Source organism: Panthera tigris, chromosome D3 (genome assembly GCF_018350195.1).
Source record: "Panthera tigris isolate Pti1 chromosome D3, P.tigris_Pti1_mat1.1, whole genome shotgun sequence".
NCBI lineage: Eukaryota > Metazoa > Chordata > Mammalia > Carnivora > Felidae > Panthera > Panthera tigris.
This window is the reverse complement of record NC_056671.1, coordinates 5,575,766-5,595,901: the sequence shown is the minus strand read 5'-3', so window position 1 is coordinate 5,595,901 and position 20,136 is coordinate 5,575,766. Positions and strand designations below refer to the sequence as shown.

General features: G+C 65.6%; 1 protein-coding gene across 17 annotated transcripts in view; it reads right to left on the bottom strand.

Moving 5' to 3' along the window:
* NCOR2 (nuclear receptor corepressor 2) overlaps window positions 1–20,136 on the bottom strand; it is a 181,336-nt gene that overhangs the window by 22,671 nt on the left and 138,529 nt on the right. For 16 of the 17 annotated variants that reach the window (XM_042962536.1, XM_042962539.1, XM_042962547.1 and 13 more), the window contains 9 exons: window positions 18,539–19,166; window positions 11,626–11,746; window positions 10,517–10,673; window positions 6,354–6,518; window positions 5,224–5,363; window positions 4,408–4,510; window positions 4,132–4,236; window positions 3,707–3,810; window positions 120–270 (listed from right to left, as the gene is read on the bottom strand). In XM_042962536.1, coding sequence (XP_042818470.1) covers window positions 120–270; window positions 3,707–3,810; window positions 4,132–4,236; window positions 4,408–4,510; window positions 5,224–5,363; window positions 6,354–6,518; window positions 10,517–10,673; window positions 11,626–11,746; window positions 18,539–19,166 — 1,674 coding nt within the window. The remainder of the gene's footprint in view (window positions 1–119; window positions 271–3,706; window positions 3,811–4,131; window positions 4,237–4,407; window positions 4,511–5,223; window positions 5,364–6,353; window positions 6,519–10,516; window positions 10,674–11,625; window positions 11,747–18,538; window positions 19,167–20,136) is intronic. The other variant, XM_042962541.1, reaches the window with a different exon arrangement.

Genomic DNA, 20,136 nt, shown 5'->3' with positions numbered 1-20,136 from the left:
CGCCCCCCTCGGCCCTCCGTCTCAAGGTTCTTTCCCAGCACTGATAGACTCCCACGGACGGGAAGGAAGGCCCCAGGCCGCCCCGCCAGCTCCTCGGGGCTGTTAACAAGAGGACTCACCCTCGTAGGACAGGACGTGGCCCTTCTTGCCCTCGTAGATGACGTGGCCCTTCGGCAGGCTGTCCTCCCGGCTGCGGTCCAGACGACTCGGGCTGTCCTCGCCGATGATCCTGGTGATGGTGCCTTTGTACAGGACGTCGGCCGGGGTGCCCTGCGGGCACGGAGCGGGTGAGCCGCCGGCAGGCTCCACGCGGGGGTCCCTCGGGCTCGGCGGGCACGACGCGGGTGCGTCCAGCGTGCGCACACACAGGTGCATGCACACACGTGCTGGGTCCACCAGCGCACACGTGTGTCCATCCACGTGCTGCTCCCAAGGCGGAGGCAAAGCCCGGCGGAACAGCACCACATCAGGAAGGCTAATCCTAAGTGCGCTTACTGAGCGCCCGCCGCGGAACGGAGCCCCTTCTACCTACTAACTCGTTTAATCCTGGCAACAATCCTAAGGCAGGCACGGTCGTGATGCCTATTTCAGACGGGGAAACTGAGGCACTGAGCGGTTAGGTGACTTCACCCGGGGCCACCAGCTAAGGAGGGGCATTGGAACCCAGGTCGTCTGGCCCTGGTGTCTGTGTTCCAACCTGAACTGTATGGGTTTTACTTTCTCAGAGCCCTGACGTGTTAAGCACCGACAGTAACTAATGGGGGTGCTGAGATCCTGTCCCTGTACTGTGCCTGTGACCGTGGGCCAGGCACCCCGGTTTCCCAAACTAGGGTCCGTCAACCCCAGCACTATGACGCGTGGGGCCAGCGTCCTGGGTGTGTGAGATGCGTAGCAGGACCCCCACTATCTATCCGCTAGATGCCAGAACAGCACCGAGCCTCCCCGATCTGCCCCTCTCCAAGGCGTAACAATCCGAGATGTCCCCAGACGTTGCCCAACGTCCCCTGGGAGGCAGAGCTGCCCACAAAGGAGAACCACGGCCGTAGAGTGAGCTCTCCACGAGGGAAGGTTTCCAAGCAGAGAGAAGACAGCCACAGGGAGTGCCATCCTGCCCTGGGCAACCTCCAAGAACATGAGCGTGGGGATCAGGGTTCGATCAGGTGAGCGTGGGGATCAGGTACTGACCCCCAACCGGGTCAGACTGTTGGATGTCAAACAGCAGCTGTACAAACGAGTTGCCGGGTGGCCTAGGTCAAGTCACTTTGCCTCTCTGAACCTCAGCCTGTACGTCCACAAAACGGGAACAACCTCTGCATCTGTAATTCTCAAAGGCGCTTGACACAAACAAGCTCGCCCTGAATCGAGACGTCTCTTTCCTCCTTTTCCTAAGATTACTGGAGCCATTTCACAGATGTGGGCGTCCTACTGAGTGCCAAGCCCCGGACCAGCGAGCCCCGAGCATCCCCAGAGAAACGCGTCTGCTGAGACACTTCCCCCCCTGCGGGCTAAGGGCACGTGCTGGGCTTTTCCTGCAGGCCCTGCGTTGCGAGGAGGGGACAGGCTTCCCCCAGCAGAGGCTCTGGCCGGGGTCTCCCCGCCCCCGGGAAGCATCTGCGCGCAGCGCGGTAGAGCTGGGGGATAACTGGGCGTCCCACCCGGGGCGCCCAACAGGGCCAAGCTGTCAGGACAGGCTCCTCCGGAGGCGGCCGCTGCCAGCACAGCCCTTAGCCGGGTGGGGGCGGGCGCCATCAGAACCGGGCCTCTGACCGGGCCCCTCTCGGGGAAGGCAGTGGCTGAGCAGACACCACAACGGATGGTGGGAAGGGGCTCTGCTGGAGGCACCGAAGGCGGTCCGGGCTTCAGCAGAGGACGGGACGCGAAGGGCTGCGGACGCCGCCCCGGGGACGACACACGGGGCAAACCCGTGCGGGCGGGAGACTGTTTGCCTACGGCCTGTTTCGGGGACGGGAGCCTGCAGCCTCCCGGAGCGGACCCCAGCGAACTTCGCTCCCGGGGGCGGGAGGAGCCCCAGGGGGGGACAGCGCGCCGGGGCCTCCTCCAGCCTGCGAAGGGGCGGCACGCCCGCTGGGTTCACGGGCGCGTGCGCGTGCCTGTGGTCCGTGCCGGGTTTCCCCGCCGCCACCCGGAAGCGAGGCCGTGGGAGCGTCTGACTCCCACGTGTTCTGGCAGCTGTCACCCTCTGCGAAAAACAGCCGACGGGGTGTGAGTGACCGAGACGGCGTGGGTCACAGCTGCCGGGAAACCCGGGGCAGGTGGGCTCCGAGGGGACCCGGAATTCGACCTTTAATCACAACCGGCCCCTTGAGAAAGACTCCGGGAGGAGTGCTTTTCCCCAGAGGGGAAACCGAGTCAGGAGGGGCCGTCCCCTGCTCGAGTGAGTGGGTGGCAGAGCGGGGACCTGAACACCCCGGCCTGACTTTTGCCCCGGGTGCTCGTTCTTTGCACTCAGCGAGGCTGCCTCCCGAAGCCTGTTATTTCAAAACCTACAGCTTTCCTTCCCCTCTGTGGTCTGATCTGAGGCCACCGGGGTCGAAAACGCCTCACTGCCGCCCAGCCTATGGCGGGACGCGGCGCCTCTAACGTGCGTGTGGGTGGGGCGGGGGGTGTCGCGCGAGCCCGTCTGTGCGCCCGCCTGTCCGGCCGTGTGTGTCTGTGCCTGTGTCCGTGCATGCGAGCGTGTCTGTGCGTGTACTTAGGGGCACGCCCACACGTGTGTTCTGGCTCCTCGTTCTCCGGCACCGTGTTCTAGGGCCGGACACGGCTGGGCACGAAACCCCAGGTCCGCTGCTCACTAGCCATGTGACCTCAGCTTTAATCTCTGGGCTTCAGTCTTCTCATCTATAAAATGGGCTATCCTAGCACGGGCTCTGTGCCAGCATAAAGCATCTTGTCTGGACCTGGGCGGAAGGAAGGAAAATAAAGCCCGGGGAGCTAAGGACCCCAGGAGCCGGTGGTGCCACACTTCGTGCTCACTGGCCAGGGAGGAGAGGGTTCAACGTGTCCCGGACGCACAGGGAGCCCCCGGCCTTGGTCAGGTGGAGAACCAAGCCCCCCCCCCCCCCCGCCCCCATCTGCATCACAGGAGGGCCTCGTGACCGACTCCCCCCAGGGGTGGGGGCCGGCTCGGCCACAGTGCGGAGCACCCGTCCGCGAACAGCCTGAAGGTGGCCTCCACTCCCTGCTCCAGGCACCGCGGCCCTCACTGGCCCTCGCCCGCGCGGAGACGCGCCCACTCGCTATTCCGGGACTCCTGCAGGAGGCTCACCCCCGAGAAGTCTCCCCAACTTGCCCGTCAGTGTGGCCTCAGCAGCCCCGGGCATTCTGAATCATGGTATGTCACTCAGTTTGGAAGTTTGGAGCACCGGGCACTCTGAAGTCACCCGCCCCGTTCTCACGGCCTGTGAGCCCCGGCCTACGTCCTCCGGCTACCCAGCCGGCCCCCTGGGAGCAGCCACTTCTGCGTTTTGCTCAGCACCTGGGGCGCCCGGCTCCACACAGACAAGAGAAACGACCACGGAACGAGCTGCTGTGCCCAGGACACCATCACACCCACCGAGACAGGTGCCATGCGGTGGCACCAGGGGGAACAGAGGGAACGGCCCTCTGCCTGCGGTCAGGGCCGCGTCTGGAGCCGCGGCCCGCGGGTCCTCCCCCCGCCCCTCGTGCGGTGCCCCGGGACACCTACGTGGGTGATGGAGCCGCGGTACGTGATGGGGCTCTCGGAAGGCACCCGCGTGCCGGGGATGCCCTTGGTGATGCTTCCTCCCGGAACCGAGCCCAGAGATGTCCCTAAAAGACACGAGACGCGGGGCATAAAGGGTGTCCACAACCCCTTCCCAGGTCCCGGCCCTAAAAGCCACCCAGACTGGGCTCCTGGTGACCGGCAAGTCCCCCCTTGGGGTCTCCCCTGGGGCAGAAGGTCCCCCTGGCCCTAAATGGCAAGGTAAACCATCAGGAAGACGGGGTTCTGGACCCTGTGGGAGCTGATGACCCTCCGATTTGGGATCAAAGTACCCGTTCCTGCCTCGACCCTCCTCCGAAGAGCAGAGGGGCACGCGCTAGGGACGCAGGGCAGGATCCGGGCCTCACGCCCACCCCTCACGCCCTCACCTCTCAGCACAGATGTCTCCTGGGCTGTGGGCACCCCCAGGTTCTCCGGGGGCCCAGCCTGGCCCCGCGGGGACAGCTGCTCCTGCTTCACTCCGCTGAAGGGCGCTGGGGACGGGTGGGAGCGGTGAGCCACGCAGCACAGGTGCAGGGGCCTGGGGGGACGGCCCCCACCCGGCCCCACCCGGGGGCCGGGCCTCGGCACCCTCCCCTCAAGCCCCCAACGTGCACAGCTGGAGCCGCGCCCGGGCCACCGAGGTGGGGGGCCCAGATCCTTACCCAGCTTCTTGGGGTCCATGGCAAGGGGCAGCCCCATGGTGATGGGGCCCACAGGGGCCTTGGCGTGCTCCGAGTAGGGGACGTGGAGCTGCACCGACATTCCCTGTGGGGGGCAGAGGTCACGGGTTCACGGGCGCCCTCGCAGTCCCTCCGCCACACGCCCAGCCGGAGCGTCCTGACGCCCCTTCTGCGAGAGCCCAAGGGGAGGGGCACGCCGGAATCGCACGCAGGCGGGGAGCCGGGGGCTCAAGTCCCAGGCCGCTGCTCAGCTGAGTCACCCCGGACAAGTCCCCAGCTCTCTTGGGCCTCGATCCCCCCACCTGCGAAGCGGCCATCAGGAGCCGGTGGGGCGTAAGGGAAACGGTGCGCATGGGTGGTCCGGGGCAAAGCGGACACCTGGCCCCCACCCCTCCCCGCACAGGCGGATTCGTCAGGGAGGCGAAGGGGCAGGCAGCCACAGACGGCTCACCACGCGCTGTGTCTAGTACACCCGACCTTCCGTTTCACAGAGGGGAAACCGAGGCACAGCAAGTTTAGGTAATTTGCCCAAGGCCACGCAGTCTGGCTGCAGAGTCCGTGCTCTTGACTGCCCGAGTCCCCAGGTCCTGGGGCAAACTCCAGCCCGCTCGGACTCTAGCAGCAAAGGGCACAGAGACGACCCCGGCCCCTCGGGTGCCCAGCCCCCACCGAGGCACCGTTGTTTCCAATGCCCCACTTTACAGACGGAAAGCCTGAACCCCAAAAGAGGAAGGGGCTGTTCTCTGGGCACCAGGCCACACAGATGCTCCGGGGGGGGTGCTGACCCTCCCGCCTCACCTGGGAGATGGCGTTCATTTGCCTCTCGAGGACGCTGGGGTGCTTAGCGGAGGAGATGAGGGGCGGCGGGTTGGAGATGGTGGGTGGGCGAGGCAGGACGGGCCGGGCGCTGTCATGGAGGCCCAGGGGCAGTGGGTGACCTGTAGGGCACACGCCTGTCCATCACAGGGCCCCTGCCAGACAGACCACCCCCCACAGGCGCCTGTCCACATGCGCCCTTCCCTCCCTAAGGAAGCCTCCCTCCACCCTGCCACAGCCCAGCCCCCGTCTAAGCCCCTCACCTCCAGCCCGGACCCCCTTTAACTGGTCTCCCCGTTCCCACTTTACCCCCTCCCCCGCCAACAGCAGCCCATTCCCCCCAAAGGAATTCTGAAAAGCCTCCCCTCGCTGTTTACCTTCCATGGCTCCCCACTGCCCCCAGGGTAAACTCTTAAACTTTGACACGGCTTTCAGGTGCCCCCGACCTGGTGCCTGTGGTCTCCCCGGACCCACAGCTTGGGCACCAAGCTTCCACCAAGGCAGCCGGATTCTGTTTCCCACGTTTCTCCCGCTCTTTCCTACCTCCGACCCTCTGCACATGCAGTTCCTCTGCCTGGCCTGTCTCGCCCTGTTTTGCTCCTGGCTCATTTATCCCACTCGTGCTTCGGGATCAGCTCTGCTTAGGACGCCCTTTGCTGACATCACAGCCCTTAGCAGGCCCCAGACGTGCTACTTCTGTTGCTGGCAGGGCCCGGCAGGACTGGAGGACCCAGAAAGAATCTCAACCCCGGGCTGAACGTATCTGTAAACCAAAGCAGGTCCCTCCCCTCCTCCCTCCCCCCCAGACTTTTCTTTCCACCTGCCCATTCTCTAGCTCTAAGTCACTGGTGGAAGACAGAGCCCCACTCTAGGGCTGCCCCCTCACCAGCTCAAGTACCTCCTATGGCTCCCTACTGCCAGTGGCTTCGACTCTAATCCTGCAAACTTCTCTAATCTCAAAAGACCCCCTTCTTTCCCTTCACCGACCAGACCATCCCTCTTGCTGGGTCCCATCAGATTCTAAGATCCCTCTGCATGCAGCTCCAAACCAGTGCCAAGAGTTGGCATCCAACGACTGCACTGGCCGACCGAGCTTGGGCCGAGCTACTCACCAGGCGGGGCGTAGGAGAAGGCCGAGGGGTCAGGGGCGTGCGGGGAGGCCTTGATCACCTCACGAGGGGGCACAGGGAAGGGCAGGCCCGACGTCCAGCACGGAGGCTCTGTGGGCAGCTTCTGGCCGTCAGCTGCAAAGGCCGAGAAGAACACAGGCTTCTCTGCTGAGGGGATGAGGCAGGGCCGTCAGCCATACTTGGCCAGCCCCGCCCAAACAAGGCTCTCCTGCGCCCACAGGACTGGCCTTGGGCAAAGATGGGGTCCTGGCCAATAGTAAGGGGGACTATGCTGGGAGCCCACCAAGTCTGCAGGCCAGCACCGCCCTGAGCCCCTGAGATCCCAGGGAGCTTCTAAGCCGCAGTGTGCCAGGCAAGCGAGGGACCCTGGACCAACCTCCAAAGCAGGGCCTGGAGCTGGTGGCCTGGGGGCCCTGCCGCCTGATTCTGTATGGACACTTGCTCTGGAGCATGGCCGCGTCCGCCCGTTTATTTACTGTCTACGGCACAGCTGAGTAGCTGCAGCAGAGACCGTCTGGCCCGTAAAGTCTGAAATATCGACTCTCCGGCTCTTTCTAGAACAAGCTCGCTGGCCTCTGCACAATGACGAAGGCTTGCTTCGATACGTATGCCCTGGCAGGAGGGCCGACTGGAGGTGCAGACCCTTGGGATAACAACGACCACCATGGCCGCCTGTTTGCCGAGCACGTACTGTGTGCCAGGCACCGTGCTAAGCATCCCGCCAGCATGGATCCAAGGAGCAAGCTTGCGAGAAGGAGACGGTTACCAGATCTGTTGCATGGAGGGGGAAACTGAGGTACAGACACATCAGTGGAGTTATCCAAGGTCACCATCAAATACGTGGCCAAGTCGGGATTTGAACCCTCAACCTCCTGGCCTCTGCAGCTACAGATAACAGAACAGGAGACTAGGGCCCTCCCACAGCCTCCCACGAGCCGGCACTCGAAGCCCTGTTTGTGTGTCGACTCGTTTATCCTCATTGCACCCTAAACGGAACTATCAACCGTCTCCGTTTTACAGCTGGGAAAACTGAGGCCAGGAGAGGCAAAGTCATCAGGTCAAAGGCCCACCGCTGGCAGGGGAAGGAGCTTCGAGCCCGGGCGGTCAGGCTACAGACTGTGACCTTAACCTTCACTAGGCACTGTGCCCACAGGAAGACGAATGAAAGCTGGCCCCAGGTTCTCAGGCCTGGGGACACCCCGCAGACGTGGCCAGAGGCCAGGGGCCCAGGTCTGTGGTCACGGCATTCGCCCGCCCACCTCCTACTCTCCTGAAATCTGCCCCAAGCTCCAAACCTCTCCCTTGAGAACTGGCTCAGGGACTAGGGGAGGTGAGCGGCTGAGAAGCCAGGCAGGAGACACAACTGGGAAACCCCAAAACTCTCCACCCCTGGGGCAGGCACAGCGGGCAGGTGTCGGCTCTCGGGCCACCTCCGACGGCGCAGGGAGGTTCCGAAGGCCCACGGGAGCGTCAGCACGGAGCAGTGAGGCCTGCCATGCTGCTCTGGATTCTCCACATCTCTCCCACGAGAGACCGAGCCCCCCCGGACCCATGCCCTGGTGAGGCGGGCAGCCCACAGGAGGGGGTCGCAGATGTGGGGAACAACCCCGTGTACGGATTCAACGGCCCCCGACGGAGGCGCCCCCACGGGGCCTGGCCCGAACACCCGCCCTGGGCCTTGCTCGTGCAGCTACCCACCCCCGCCTCCTGGAGCTCAGCCTGGGCTGTGGTGGGCAGGGGTGGGGGCTGGGGGGCTCCTGGGGCCGGGCCAGCCTGGGCGGGAGGCCAGGGCCCTGGAGAGACAACCTGTTCCTCCAGCTGGCCCCGGGGGAGCCCACGCAGGAGCCAGGAAGCAGGGGAGCTCCCGAGAGACCAGAATGGTGCCTGAGGCCAGGGGCGCTGTCTGCCGCGGGGAGCCATTCCAGGAAAACAGCACCCCCCCCCCCGCCCCCATCCCGCTGCAATCAGAAACCACCGGTGCTGGCACTCAGGACAGCGCCCATGACCTGTCCCAGCAGGTCCTGGCTGGCCCCGGGTGATGCCCGGCCACCCGAGGGTGGCCTAGCCCTGCTCAGATCCGGCACGGGTCAGAGCTGCTTGGGGCCCTGGCCTTGCCACGCAGCAAACCCCTGGGCTGGTGCCCCGAGCCTGGAACGTTCTCCAGGGCCAGGCCCGGCTCCTCCCCGTAGTGAGGCGTCCTGGTCCCAGCGTGGGGGGCTGGCAGGGTCCCGGGAGAAGGCAGACACCCCGCACCCTCATCCCCACTCGGGTCCCTCAGCAGGCCCGGCTGCCTTCTGCCTCTGAAACAAACTCCCCGCCTCCGCGGTCACCCCGGCAGTCCAGACTGCCACCACAGCTGGTCGGGAGCAGCACGGTGGCCTCCCCCATCTGCCCACAACTCCCTGTGGCCCTTTCTCCTCAACAATGGCCAGAGAGAGAGGAACATCTTTCCAAAACATAAATCAGATTACTCCCCACAGCACAGACACATCAAAATGCCTCCCAAAGAGGCCTCTCCTACACCCGAGACAGAATCCCTGTGGCACCATGGCCTACGAGGCTCTACATAATCCAGGCCCGAGTTTTCCTGCTCTGATCCTCTCTCCTACCCCCTCACCGCCCATATCCACCTTTTGGCAGCGCCCCAAACACACCAAGCTTGTCCCTACCCCAGGGCATTTGCATGTGCTATTCCCTCTGCCTGGAATGAATGCCCTTTCCCCACATCTTCCCATGACCGACTCCTCACCTCCACAGAGACCCCTCCTCTGAGCCTCCCCGACCCTGTTTCGTTCTTTAACTGCGTGAACGACTCCAAAGTCGTCTTGCTTCTTTCTGTGCGTGTCCTGGCTTAACGTCCTTCTCAACCACAAAAAGGGCCCTCGATCCCTTCACCTTGCTCACTGCCAACTCCCCGCCGCCTGGCACGGCACTTGGCCATCACAGGTGTTCAACAAGTGTCCCGACTCAGTGGCCAGCAGACAGCCTGCGTGCCGGCCAGGATGCACCCCCGCCCCCCCCCCCCCCCGTGTGGGTGGCGTCTAACACTTCGCGCAGCAGGGGAGAGCGGACGCGGGGAGGCGAGAGGGCAGGCTGATTACACGGGGCATGTCTGGCAGGCCCGTGTCACTAGTGGGAAGCGTGGAGCGGCCCTCCCTCAGGGACGGCCCTGCTTTTTGTTCTCACGCAGGCGCACAGCAGCACCCTCAAGGGGGCCCACGGCCAAGGGCCAATCCGGCTTCCTAGGGAAGGGCTCTGTACGCGAGAAGCGGGTGCGGGTGGCACCCGCCCTCCGACCCCTCGAGCGGCCAGCGGGAGCCGAGGCTGGCCCGGCGCGGGGGGGCCCCTGGAGGAACTGCGCCCAGCACCTCTGATGCGCACCGACCCACCGCGCGCCAGGCTGCACGGGGAAGGGTGCCCCTTCGGGGACCCGGGCCTGGAACTTCCTGGGCCCGATGGGGAGTGCGAGGCGGACAGAAACCGCAGAGCACGAGAAACCACGCCTGGCCCGTCTCCTGACCTTGAGCTTCCCGCGGCCGCAGCAAAGCGCGCCCCGGGCAGCTGCTGTAACACAGCCGCTCCGGGAATCACCCCACGGGCTCCCCGCTGGACCCGGCCGACCTCGGCCCGGAGCAAGCTCAGGGTGAGCGCTGGAGTGGGGCAGCGCTTCCGGCCCGGGGCCCAGAGCCGCTGCCAGCTGGGCGCCGAGCCTCCTCTACGGTTCTAGAAGCTCACACGTGGGCGGAATCCCGTGGAATCAGAGGCTGCACCACAGACGCGCTTACGTGCAGACACGGCGTCTTTGAACAACTTTTAACGTTGCCAGTGCCGAGAGACTAGACCGCACGTGAAAACACGGGTTCCTGGCTCCTCTGGAAGAACAACGGCAGGCCCGCACCGCCACGGGGTGACTCGGCAGAAGCCAGCAGGTGCCCGCCTCACACCAGGAGTTCCCGGTTTGCCACCGTTCCCAGCATGCCCCACTGCCTCGCCGCCACCGCTTCCGCTCACCTACCCGGCTCGCCTGCCCCTACAGGCTCGGAGCCGCGACAGCCGGCCCACGCGCACAGACGGCCCTCATCCCCGTCCCCGTCGTGCCCCCCACGCCCCCCTACTCTCCACCACGGCCACGGGCACCTACTCACCCTCCTTCTCAGCAGGAGGCACGGGGCTCCTGCTTTTGCCTCGGGGGCTGTTGCCGGGCTGCTGGGGGGTGTCGTTCTCCGGCTGCAGGTGCTGTGGCGGCGGGGGGGCAGGGGGAGCCGCGTCCTCCCGGGGGGGCTCATGGACTTTGGTGACCTGCTGAGAGAAGCGAGGGGAAAGGAGTATCTTGACAGGCCGTCCGTGGGCCTCAGAGATCGGGGAAAGCCTTCCAGGCCCCCCGCAGGTGACAAGCCCGAAGGCCAAGGCGGCAAGGTGTTCAAAGGCACGCAGCTCAGGGGGCGGGAGGGTAGGTCTTTGCAGAAAGGGCGCGGGGTGTGGCCGCCCGTGCCCCCTGCCCTGAGTCTCCGCGGGTCTGGGAGGTCGGGACGGACGAGCAGGACCGCGCTGGGCCCCGGCAGCTGGCCGTACAGCCTGGCCCGCCCCGTGCCCCTCACTCCGAAAGCCCCTCAGCCCGCAGCCCCCCAGCCGCACACAGGGAGCCCGGGCACACCTCCTCAGAGAGGAGCGGCCTTGGCAGAGGCCGGGCCGTTGTGACGAGGGGGGTCCTCCAAGGGGCTGCCTGCGCGGCCTCGAGCCTCCCCACAGCCTCTCCTGGGGAGCCTCCCACAGGGTCTCTTGTTTAGAACAGGGGAGGCCCCACCTTTCTGCCCACGGTGCTGAGACAGCCAGGGGATGTCCTGCCCTCCCTGGTCTGGGGGAGCTCTGGAGAAGCCTCGGGGGGCAGGGCGGAGGTGGGCACGGTGGGCACGGCCCCTCGGGGCGGAAGGGCCCTCGCGGGCACTGGGGCGGGAGGGAGACCCGCAGGCCGCAAGCTCCCTGGTTCCTCCAGAGCCCCACCCTGCACGCCCGCCAGAGCCCTGGAGCTGTTCCCGCCTCATCTCCATGGGGATTTCTCCAGGAAACAGGAGGCTGCCGGGAAGGGCCGAGAAGAGCGAGGCTGCAGGTGCTGGCCCCCCCCCCGCCCCCCCGGAGCTGGACACCCGCCCTCCCGCGCTGCCTCCCTGAACCGGAGCTGAAGGTGGGGGGCGTGGGGGGCTGCTGCCTTCCTCGCAGGAGTCCTGGGGTGCGGGAGGGGCGCCCGGGCACTCACGATCGGGGGTATGGCGGCCGCCCGCTGCTTCAGCTGCTTCAGGTCCAGCGGCTTCTGGGGGGAGGCGTTGGCCCTGGTGTCACTGCTCGGGGTGAGGAGGCTGGGCCGTGGTGACAGCAGCCTGAGGGGGAGAGGAGCGTCAGCCCACAGGCTCACCGCTGCCCTCTCCGGGCTCCAGCCCTGCAGGACGCGACCAGAGGGGGCCGCCAGAAGCGGGGCAAATGTCCAGGGTCACCCGGCCGAGGAGACCAACCAGGACTCGGGGGGGTGGGGAACGGGGACAGGCGACTCCTCCCTCCCTCCTCTGGTCCCGGCCGGTCCGTGAGGAGCCAAGACCCGCTCCAAGCCCAGCCCCGAGGCCCAGGCCAGGACTAAATACCCCCCCCCGAGACAGCCCCAGGCAAGCAAAGTCCCAGGGAAGCCAAGACTCAGGGCCCGCGCCGCACAGGGCTCTTCCAGAGCTGCAGCAAAGCCAAAGACTCAACCAGATTAAGGCTCGGCGAGCTTAAGAGATTCAGGGAGATTATTCATCACCCAAATAGGGGAGGCTCAGGTGCCCGGCGTGGAGCTGAGTGGACCCCATGTACTGGAGGCAGGAGCCGGGGACCCCACCCACTGAACCAGAACTCGCACCTCACCGGCCCGCCGCTTCTGAGGCACTGAAAGCAGGCAGGCTGCAAGCTTCGTGTGGAGGGCCCGGTCAGCATGCACCTGTCTGCCCATCAGCCACAAGCACGGCCGCGAGCCGAACCGGGCCCGTAAGTGCTTCATTCCGCAGAGCACGGTCGCCTCGTCTGCTGCTGACACACACGACCGGGAACCCGCACTGGGCACCTGGCAGGGCCCAAGCGGATGCCAGGGACGGGGCCCCGCCCGTGCAGGGGCACCCAGACACAGCCGGCCCTCTTCACGGGCGTCACCTCCTTCAGGAAGTCCTCAGGGATTTCCAGGAAACCCCAGAGTACTGGGCACAGCAAGCTGCCACAACCCCTGTCTGCCTCCCTCGTTGGCAAGGGGTCTCTAGGGTGGGATCTCAGTCTGCCCCAGCCTGACCCTCACCTACCGACCTTGGCTGCCAGGTTCCCGCCCGGCTCCTGACTCCCTCCCGAGACCTGCACTTGGTGAGCACACAGCAGACCCCCCGGGAGCACGGAGAGACCCAGGATCCAATCTCTGCCCGCGGGACACCACCGGTGACCCATCAGGGCGTGCGAGGGCACTGGCCCTGGGCCGGGACTCGCCTGGGGGCGGGGGGGGGGGGGGGGCAAAGCTGGGGCCGGGTCCCACGGCCAGAGGGTCCCGTGGGCACAGCCCCTACTGTGTGCCGTGACCGGGTCAGGCGACGCCACGTGCAGACCGTAAGCCACAGCCGCTGCCTTCCAGGCAAGAGCCGTGACAACGAGGACGTGGCTCGCGGCTCTCTGCGCCCAGCAGCCGGAGCCAGACGCCCAGCCGTGAGGTAAACGTGCCTCCTTCCCGGGGACGGAACAGGGCGCACACCCGACTCGAGGCCTCGGCGCCTTCTGCTCTCCGTGGTGGCCGAGTCGCCGAGCCACGGCCATGACAGCCCGTCCTGCGGATACCGCCTCCCGCCCGCATCTGCCACACGCTCGGCTGAGCAGCGACAGACGCGGTGACGCCCGCCGGGGCTGCCCCTGGCGCGCAGGGGAAGGTCGTCCTGACTTCTCCGTGCTCCGCCGGCCTCCACGGTCCTCCCCACCTGCTCCCCCTCCCGCCCGCCCTCACCTCTCTACCTGCCCTGCTCATGCTCCGAGGGCTTCGGGCCTCCCTCCCCTGTGGCCGCTGCCCCTCCCTGCCCCCCTGCACCAGGCACCCCGACGGGCGTGAGCACCCGGGCCATCAGCAGTCCTGATGTTCCCCGCCTGCCTCGAGGGCCCCCACACCCGGCCTCCCCTCCCCTCCGCCTCCCAGCATCCATTGAAACCAACGGGCACTTGTTAACCTGAACCCAGAAACGAACACGCTGCAGCCGCTGCGGAAGAAGCCTGGCAGTTACTGCAAAGGCAAGACGGTGACCGTCTGACCTGGCGGCCCCACTCTGGGGGCGTCTGCCCAGGAGAACTGAGAACACGGGTCCACGCACGCACGCACAAGGTCGGTTCGCTCAGGTCGCGGAGGCGCTGTGGCCACAGCCAAAAGGTGAGAAACCACCCATGGGCCCAAAATCGGCTTCAAGGATACACAAAACGTGGTCCGTCCACACGGTGAAATAGGAACCAGCCATAAGAAAGAAGGAGAAAGTACCGGGAGGATCCGGAAAACCACGTGCCAAGCGAAAGCAGCCAGACGCAAGAGGCCACACGCATGAATCCACCGGGATGAAATGCCCAGAGGAGGCAAACCCAGAGACAGGAGCTAGGGGAGTGGGGGGCCGGGGGCCGCGTGGGGAGGGGGGCGGAGCACAGCGTTTCTCTGGGGGGGTGGGTGACGGAAACGTTCTGGGCTTCAATGGCCGTGATGGCCGCACGCCTCTGTGAACAGACTGAAACCCGCTCGGCTGTACACGTTAACGGCTACATAGTACACTATGTGAATTATATCTCAATAAAGCTGTCACGAGAGAAAAAGAAAAAAAAAAAAGAACGTACTGTACGCTAGCCGTAAAATCAAGAGTTTGATTAACCGTACTGCTTCCAGGAACAGGAAGATGTCGTATTTGACGCATACACAAAAACACAGACACAAGTATTAAAGTTGAGAAGTAACATTTTGTGTCTGTGTAAACGCTTTTAGAACACGCATAAAGCAAAGCGTCTGGTCCCCGCCAACGAGGCCGTGAACCAGGGCCTTCCCCTGGAGCCTGTGCCCGCCTTGGTTTCCCCACCTCCTCATCCAGGGAGGGGCAAGTCAGACTGGAGGGCAGAAGGGCAGGGGCTGCCCCTCTAAGGCTCTCCACAAGCAAGCGCTGGGGGCACGCACGGAGACCCGGACCCCTCTTGCCTGGGCACCCCCACAGAGTGAGGCAGGAGCTCAGTGGGGACTGGGGCCACGGGCGCCGCGCCCCGCAGCCAGCCCCACCCCTCACTGTGAGAGGGTGGCATCCCAGAGCAAGGGTCTGGGTTCAAATCCTTCACAGGCCTCAGGGTCTGGAACCCCCAAAGGCACGGGAAGACGGGCGCTCCCACCGCTCCCAACCTCCCCTCGTTCCAACAGCCACAGCGGCTGAGCACCGCCTCCAGGAGCCTCCTCAGGGGCGGCTGGGCCTCTGTTCTCTTTCCTTTGTTTTCTTGGAAGACAGCAGCTTTTATTTTCCTCTCGGGAGGCCCGGGTGGGGCGGGGCTCTCGGAGCCTGGCACCAGGCATGTGACCCGGGAGAGGCAGGGGAAGGCGGCAGCACGGCCGGGAGCAGTTCAGGGCTCACGCTCCCCGTTCGAATCCCACCTTCAGCCGTATGACTGAACCACTGTGCCTCAGTTTCCTCATCTGTAAAATGGGCCTGAGGACCGTCACCCCCTCCCCACCCCGCCACCGGGAACTGTTCTCTGGGGGAACAAGGGAGCACACACACAGAATACCGACAGCAGCACCCTGGGCTGAGCGGGACAGGGGATCTCCCAGTCACTGTGGGTTTCCTTCCCACGCTGGAGGGCCAGGGCTGGAGCGGGGGTGACCGATGAGCAACAGGGGGCTGGGGACGCTCTGGGTCTGCAGCAGGGTGCCCCTCTTCGCTAGTGCCCCCCTTGGCTTCCCCATTATCACCAGGCTGAGACCATCCTCGCTGCCACGCTGGGGCTGGAGAGGGAGGGAACCTGTCACCTCCTCTGTCACCTTCTCCCCTGCCCATCTCCCTCGCTCCACCCCGCCGCAGGCCTCTTTGGCCTCCACCGAGCAGAAGCTCGTGCGGCCACAGGGCCTTTCCACCGCCTGTTCCTGCCCACACCTCCCACCACCGGCTCTGATCGCCCTCCCACGCCACCTCCTCAGAGAGGCCTCCCTGACTGCTCCCCACACCCCGATCTTCCCATCACCCACTCATCACAGGAGCAGTTGTTCCGCCCCTTTAATGTTCCCGTGCCTTGCTGGCCGCTCCCACCAGAGCAGAAGCGCTCTGGAACCAGGGCTCGCCTGTTCTGTTCCCAGCATCCCTCGCACCTAGAAGGGCGCCTGACGCGCACTGGTGCCCGGTGATTTACGGAATAAAGCCAACGAAAGGGAAACTGCTGGTAGGATTCTTGCAGAATTTCAGGGGCGCGGTGGAAGAACCCACACTCCAGCGGCTCTTGGAGGAAACCTGCAGCGTTCCCGCAGCGGACCCACAGGCGGCAGGCTGTTGGCTGAGCACCTAGCGCGTGTGAGCCTGGCACCAGGCCCGTCTGTGCTGCTCACGGTGAGCCCGCAGCGGGGACACTGAGGCCCAGGGGAAGGGGCTCTCCGAGGTCTCCAGCCCACGAGAAGGTGCCAAGGCACCTTCTCTGGAAACTGGGACAGAGGAGGGCAGGCGAGCTCTAGGCTTTGCAATCGGGGCCACTATCTCTGGTCGGCAGCCAAGAAAACTCCCGGCCAAGCTGCCTGCAGAAGGTGACAGACAGCGAGAGCAGAATAGGGTTCCTCCCTCCAAAGGTCGGCCGGCGGGGGCCAGAACCACACGCATCTTGGGCGCGTCCAGGGCCGCCCAGCTCACCACACCAGGGCCGCCAGGCGGGAAGGAGGGCGGGGGGCGGGCGGCCAGGACCTGGGGTCGTGCGGGGGCCCACCCGTCCCGCCAGCCCTTCCGGGAGGCCCTGGCTGCCAGGGCCTGCTCTGACGCATCTTGCCTGCGCGGCCGCGGCTGGGGGGGGGAGGGAGGGGTGGCAGGCGGCCAGCCAGGAAGAGGTCAGCGAGCTGGCCTCAGTCCAGCCTGGCTCTGAGGGCGGGGGCCCAGCCTCGGTCACACAGGGCGTGACTAAACCAGGTGTCCTGACTCCCAGCCCAGGGCTGCTGCTCCCCGGGGATCGAATGCTGGACGTCCAGGCAGGAAGAGGGGACAGAGCCAGACCCAGCAGGACGGGGCAGGGGGAGGACACGTTCCCCGGGTGGGGCTGTTCTGCTGGGGGTGCGGGGCCTTCGGGCCTGGCCAGAGGGATCCAGGGGGTGAGGGGGGCTGAGCCCAGGCTTCCCAGCTCCCCAGTCTGGGCAGGCCACGTGAGCCCAAACACACTCCGGGAGGCGGCTTATCAGCACGGCTGCCCCATGAGCTCAGCACTCTTCCCGCTAAGAGCAGAAACATATGTTTCCATGACTCCGTCCCCACGGCCAGCAGGAGCAGGGTGGGGAGCAGTCCGCCCTGACCCCGTTACCCAGGCACAAAGAGCGAGCGGAGTGGCTGGACCCTGGCCGTGGGCCCAATCCTCCACTGAGGGCACTGTTTTCCAAGGGCAAGCTCAGGAGCTCTGAGCCCCCGGAAGCTGGCCCGGCCTCTGCCTGTCACAGGGCCACCCACCAGACTGTCCTCCTCCTGACATAGGTGGGGTGAGGCTGCCGGTGGTGGCCCCCAGGGACCCCTGGAGACGGAAACCTGGGGACAACATGGCTCACCTCCTTTTGTGGAACGTGTGAGGACCCAACGAGCTCTGGATGAATCTGATTTCCCCATGGAATGTTCTAGAACTTGCCATTCTAACGTGCCCCAAGGTGAATCACGGGGCAGAGGAAAGGCTCCGAGTGAACTCGGCGATTTGAAAGTCAGATTTTCCTCCCTCTCGCTCTGCCCAGAACTTTTCCGAGAGACGGGAGAGGAGAGACAACAGACCGCACTGTTTTTAGTCAAAATAAAAATGACCCGCCTGCCTCACTAGAAAACATTCCTCCAGTGTCCAGATGTGGGTGGGAGTGGGCCTCTGTACCTCTGCCCTCAGCTGCCCGCAACCGGCCCCGAATCCGGGGTATGAGCTTTGCTTCTGGCCGAGGGTCTCAGGGTCCCCAAGCATCTGTGCCAAAAGTGGCTGAAATCCAGTGCTCCGGGGCTTGGGGTGAGAACCATCCTGTGCCAGGGGCAGAGACAAAAGTGAGAAAGGGAGGAACGCGTCTCAGAACCAGTGGCGTCCAAAGAGAAACGGCACGGGGTCCCTCCAGGCCACCCTAGCAGGAGAGCGGCCTCAACAGCTCAATCCGTGGGAGCCAGGACACGGGCCCCAAGTGCCTGCACCCAGACCTTTGGCGGACGGGACAGGAGCCGCCAGTGACCTCGGGATCCTGCGACCAGCAGCCTCAGGCAGACCCGCACCACTGTCCGCCGGGACGTGGCAGGCCTCTCTCACCCCCGCGCATCGCCCCGCGTTGGCAGCTGGCTGTTCTCAGAGCCTAAGTCACAGCCGGCTGAGCAGAGCATTCCCCTGAGAACGGGGCCAGGAGCTGGCACGGCCAGCTGACCCTCGCTGGGTCACTCCGTCACTCCGCCCGCAGCACACGGGCTCCTTCCCACCCCCGGACCTTGGCACTGGCCCTGTTAAGGATGGAATTGTGACCCCCACCCCCACCCCACCCCAAACACGTTCAAGTCCTAACAGCCAGGGACTTGTGAACGTGACCTAATTTGGAAAACAGGCTCTTTGCAGACGTGATCGAGTTCACATGGGGTCATTCGGGTGGCCCCGAATCCCAGGACGGTGCCCTCGCAAGGGAAAGAAATGTGGGGAAAACGGCACACGGACACGGAGGCAGCGGTGGGGGTGCAGAGCACCAAGCACGGCCAGCCGCCGGCACAGTGGCAGGGCCCCGGCCGCACCGGCACACCTCCGGCCACCCGGGTCGCGGGGCTTCGTGCTGCAGCCCCGGAAGCCAGCCCCCCCCCCCGCCCCCGCCCGGCACGCTACCCCCTCGACCGCCCCCTCCTCCAGCCGGGCCGTGCTCCCGAGGGCAGGCACAGAGGTTCTGCGGGGGACAGAAGCCGCCTCCCAGTGTGCCCACCGCTCACCTGTTCTTGTCGCCCCCCTCGGGCTCATCCACCTCGTCCGCACTGCAGGTGGCACTGGAGTCGCTGTCCTGGGGGGCCCCTGCTCCCTTGGTCGTGGGGGCTTTGCCCCCAGGGCCGCCGCCCTCTTTCTTCTCCACCTTGAGGGCCCCCTCGGGGGCGGCCTCCACGCTGGCCTCAGGGCCTCCTTTGCCCTTGTGGGGCCCGTCCTCCGGGGCCTCCTCTTTGCATTCGCTCTTGATGGGCTCTGTGGGGGGGGCCTCGGCAGGCTCTTCTGGCTTGCCCACGTCCACGGACAGCTCCTGGGCCACGGGGGGCTTCTGCTCCTCCTCCTCTGCCACCAGGGGGGCCGTGGCAACCTCTTCTTCCTTTTCCTCCTTGGGGACCACAGGAGGGGGTGCGGTGGGCGATGGGGGTGCCGGTGGGGGCGTGGGCGGGCCGGCGGCTTCGGGGGCCGGGGCGGGCTCGGCGGGGGCCAGCGCATCCTCCGGCGGTGGTGTGGGCGGCTCAGGGGCTGGCACGTCGGCGCCTGGGGCAGGCGGGGGCTTGGGCCCGTTCTGCCCCGCGTCCTTGGCGGCCTCGGCGCGGGGGGAGGGGATGCTCTCGGTGTCAGAACTGTTGTTGACGGTGGCTGCGGGAGGGGTGGGGAGGAGGAGGGTGAGTGGTGCGGGGGGGCACAGGGGTAGAGGCAGGGGCGGCCTTCTTCAAGGCCAGACCTGCCCGTCCCGGCTCCAAAGCACAATCTCAGGATGCAGCTGCCCCATCAAGGCTCCTACACACCTGGGTACCCTGCCCTGCCCCCCTGCCGACCCCGGAGCCCGGGCCCTGGGGTCGCCGGCACCCCGGTGCGGCCAGGGCTGCGGCCTTAGCGCCCCGTCCCTGTCTGCGTGCACGCTGGAAGCCCGGCCACGGTAATGCGCGTTACCTCTGGGCCTCGCTTTCCCCATCCGTAGAGTGGGGAGAGCGACTCCCAGCTCACAGGGAAAGTGAGCCAGGAGGTGTGGCAGCACAGGGTGACGCTCGGTGATGATCTGCTATTACATCACCACGACAACGTAAAAGGGGCCCACGAACTCTGAGGAGCCTGAGGGGAAAGGGGGGGAAAGCCTCAGCACCCCCATCCCATCCCACAGGGCCTGGCACACAGCAGGTGCCCAGCAACGTTCTTCGAGTGGCCGAATGTGGGTACAGACGAAAGGCGAGGACAGCTAGGCTCTGACTGGGCTCTTCAGCCTTAAAAAAACACACTCCTGCCACTTCTTTGGGTCTCGATTTCCCCCACTTTGTGTAAAACGGGGACATCTGAGAACCCCTGCACTTGCTGTTGGCGAATGAAACGACATAAAAGTCACGAATGGAAGCACCGATGAAAGCCAACAAGACGATGGAACCGAGCGTACAGATGTGCACGAGTGTGTCAGGGAACAGCACGGGGAACAGACACTGAGCCGGGGAGGGGCACAGAGGCAGCAACAGCACAAATGGTGGCACTCACAGAGGCATGCTCACAGAATTGGGGCCCCTCGCTGAAGACGGGCGACCGCAGGATGCCCCGTACCCCCGGGCAGCCCTAACCCTATCCCACCCCCAGGCCAGATGGC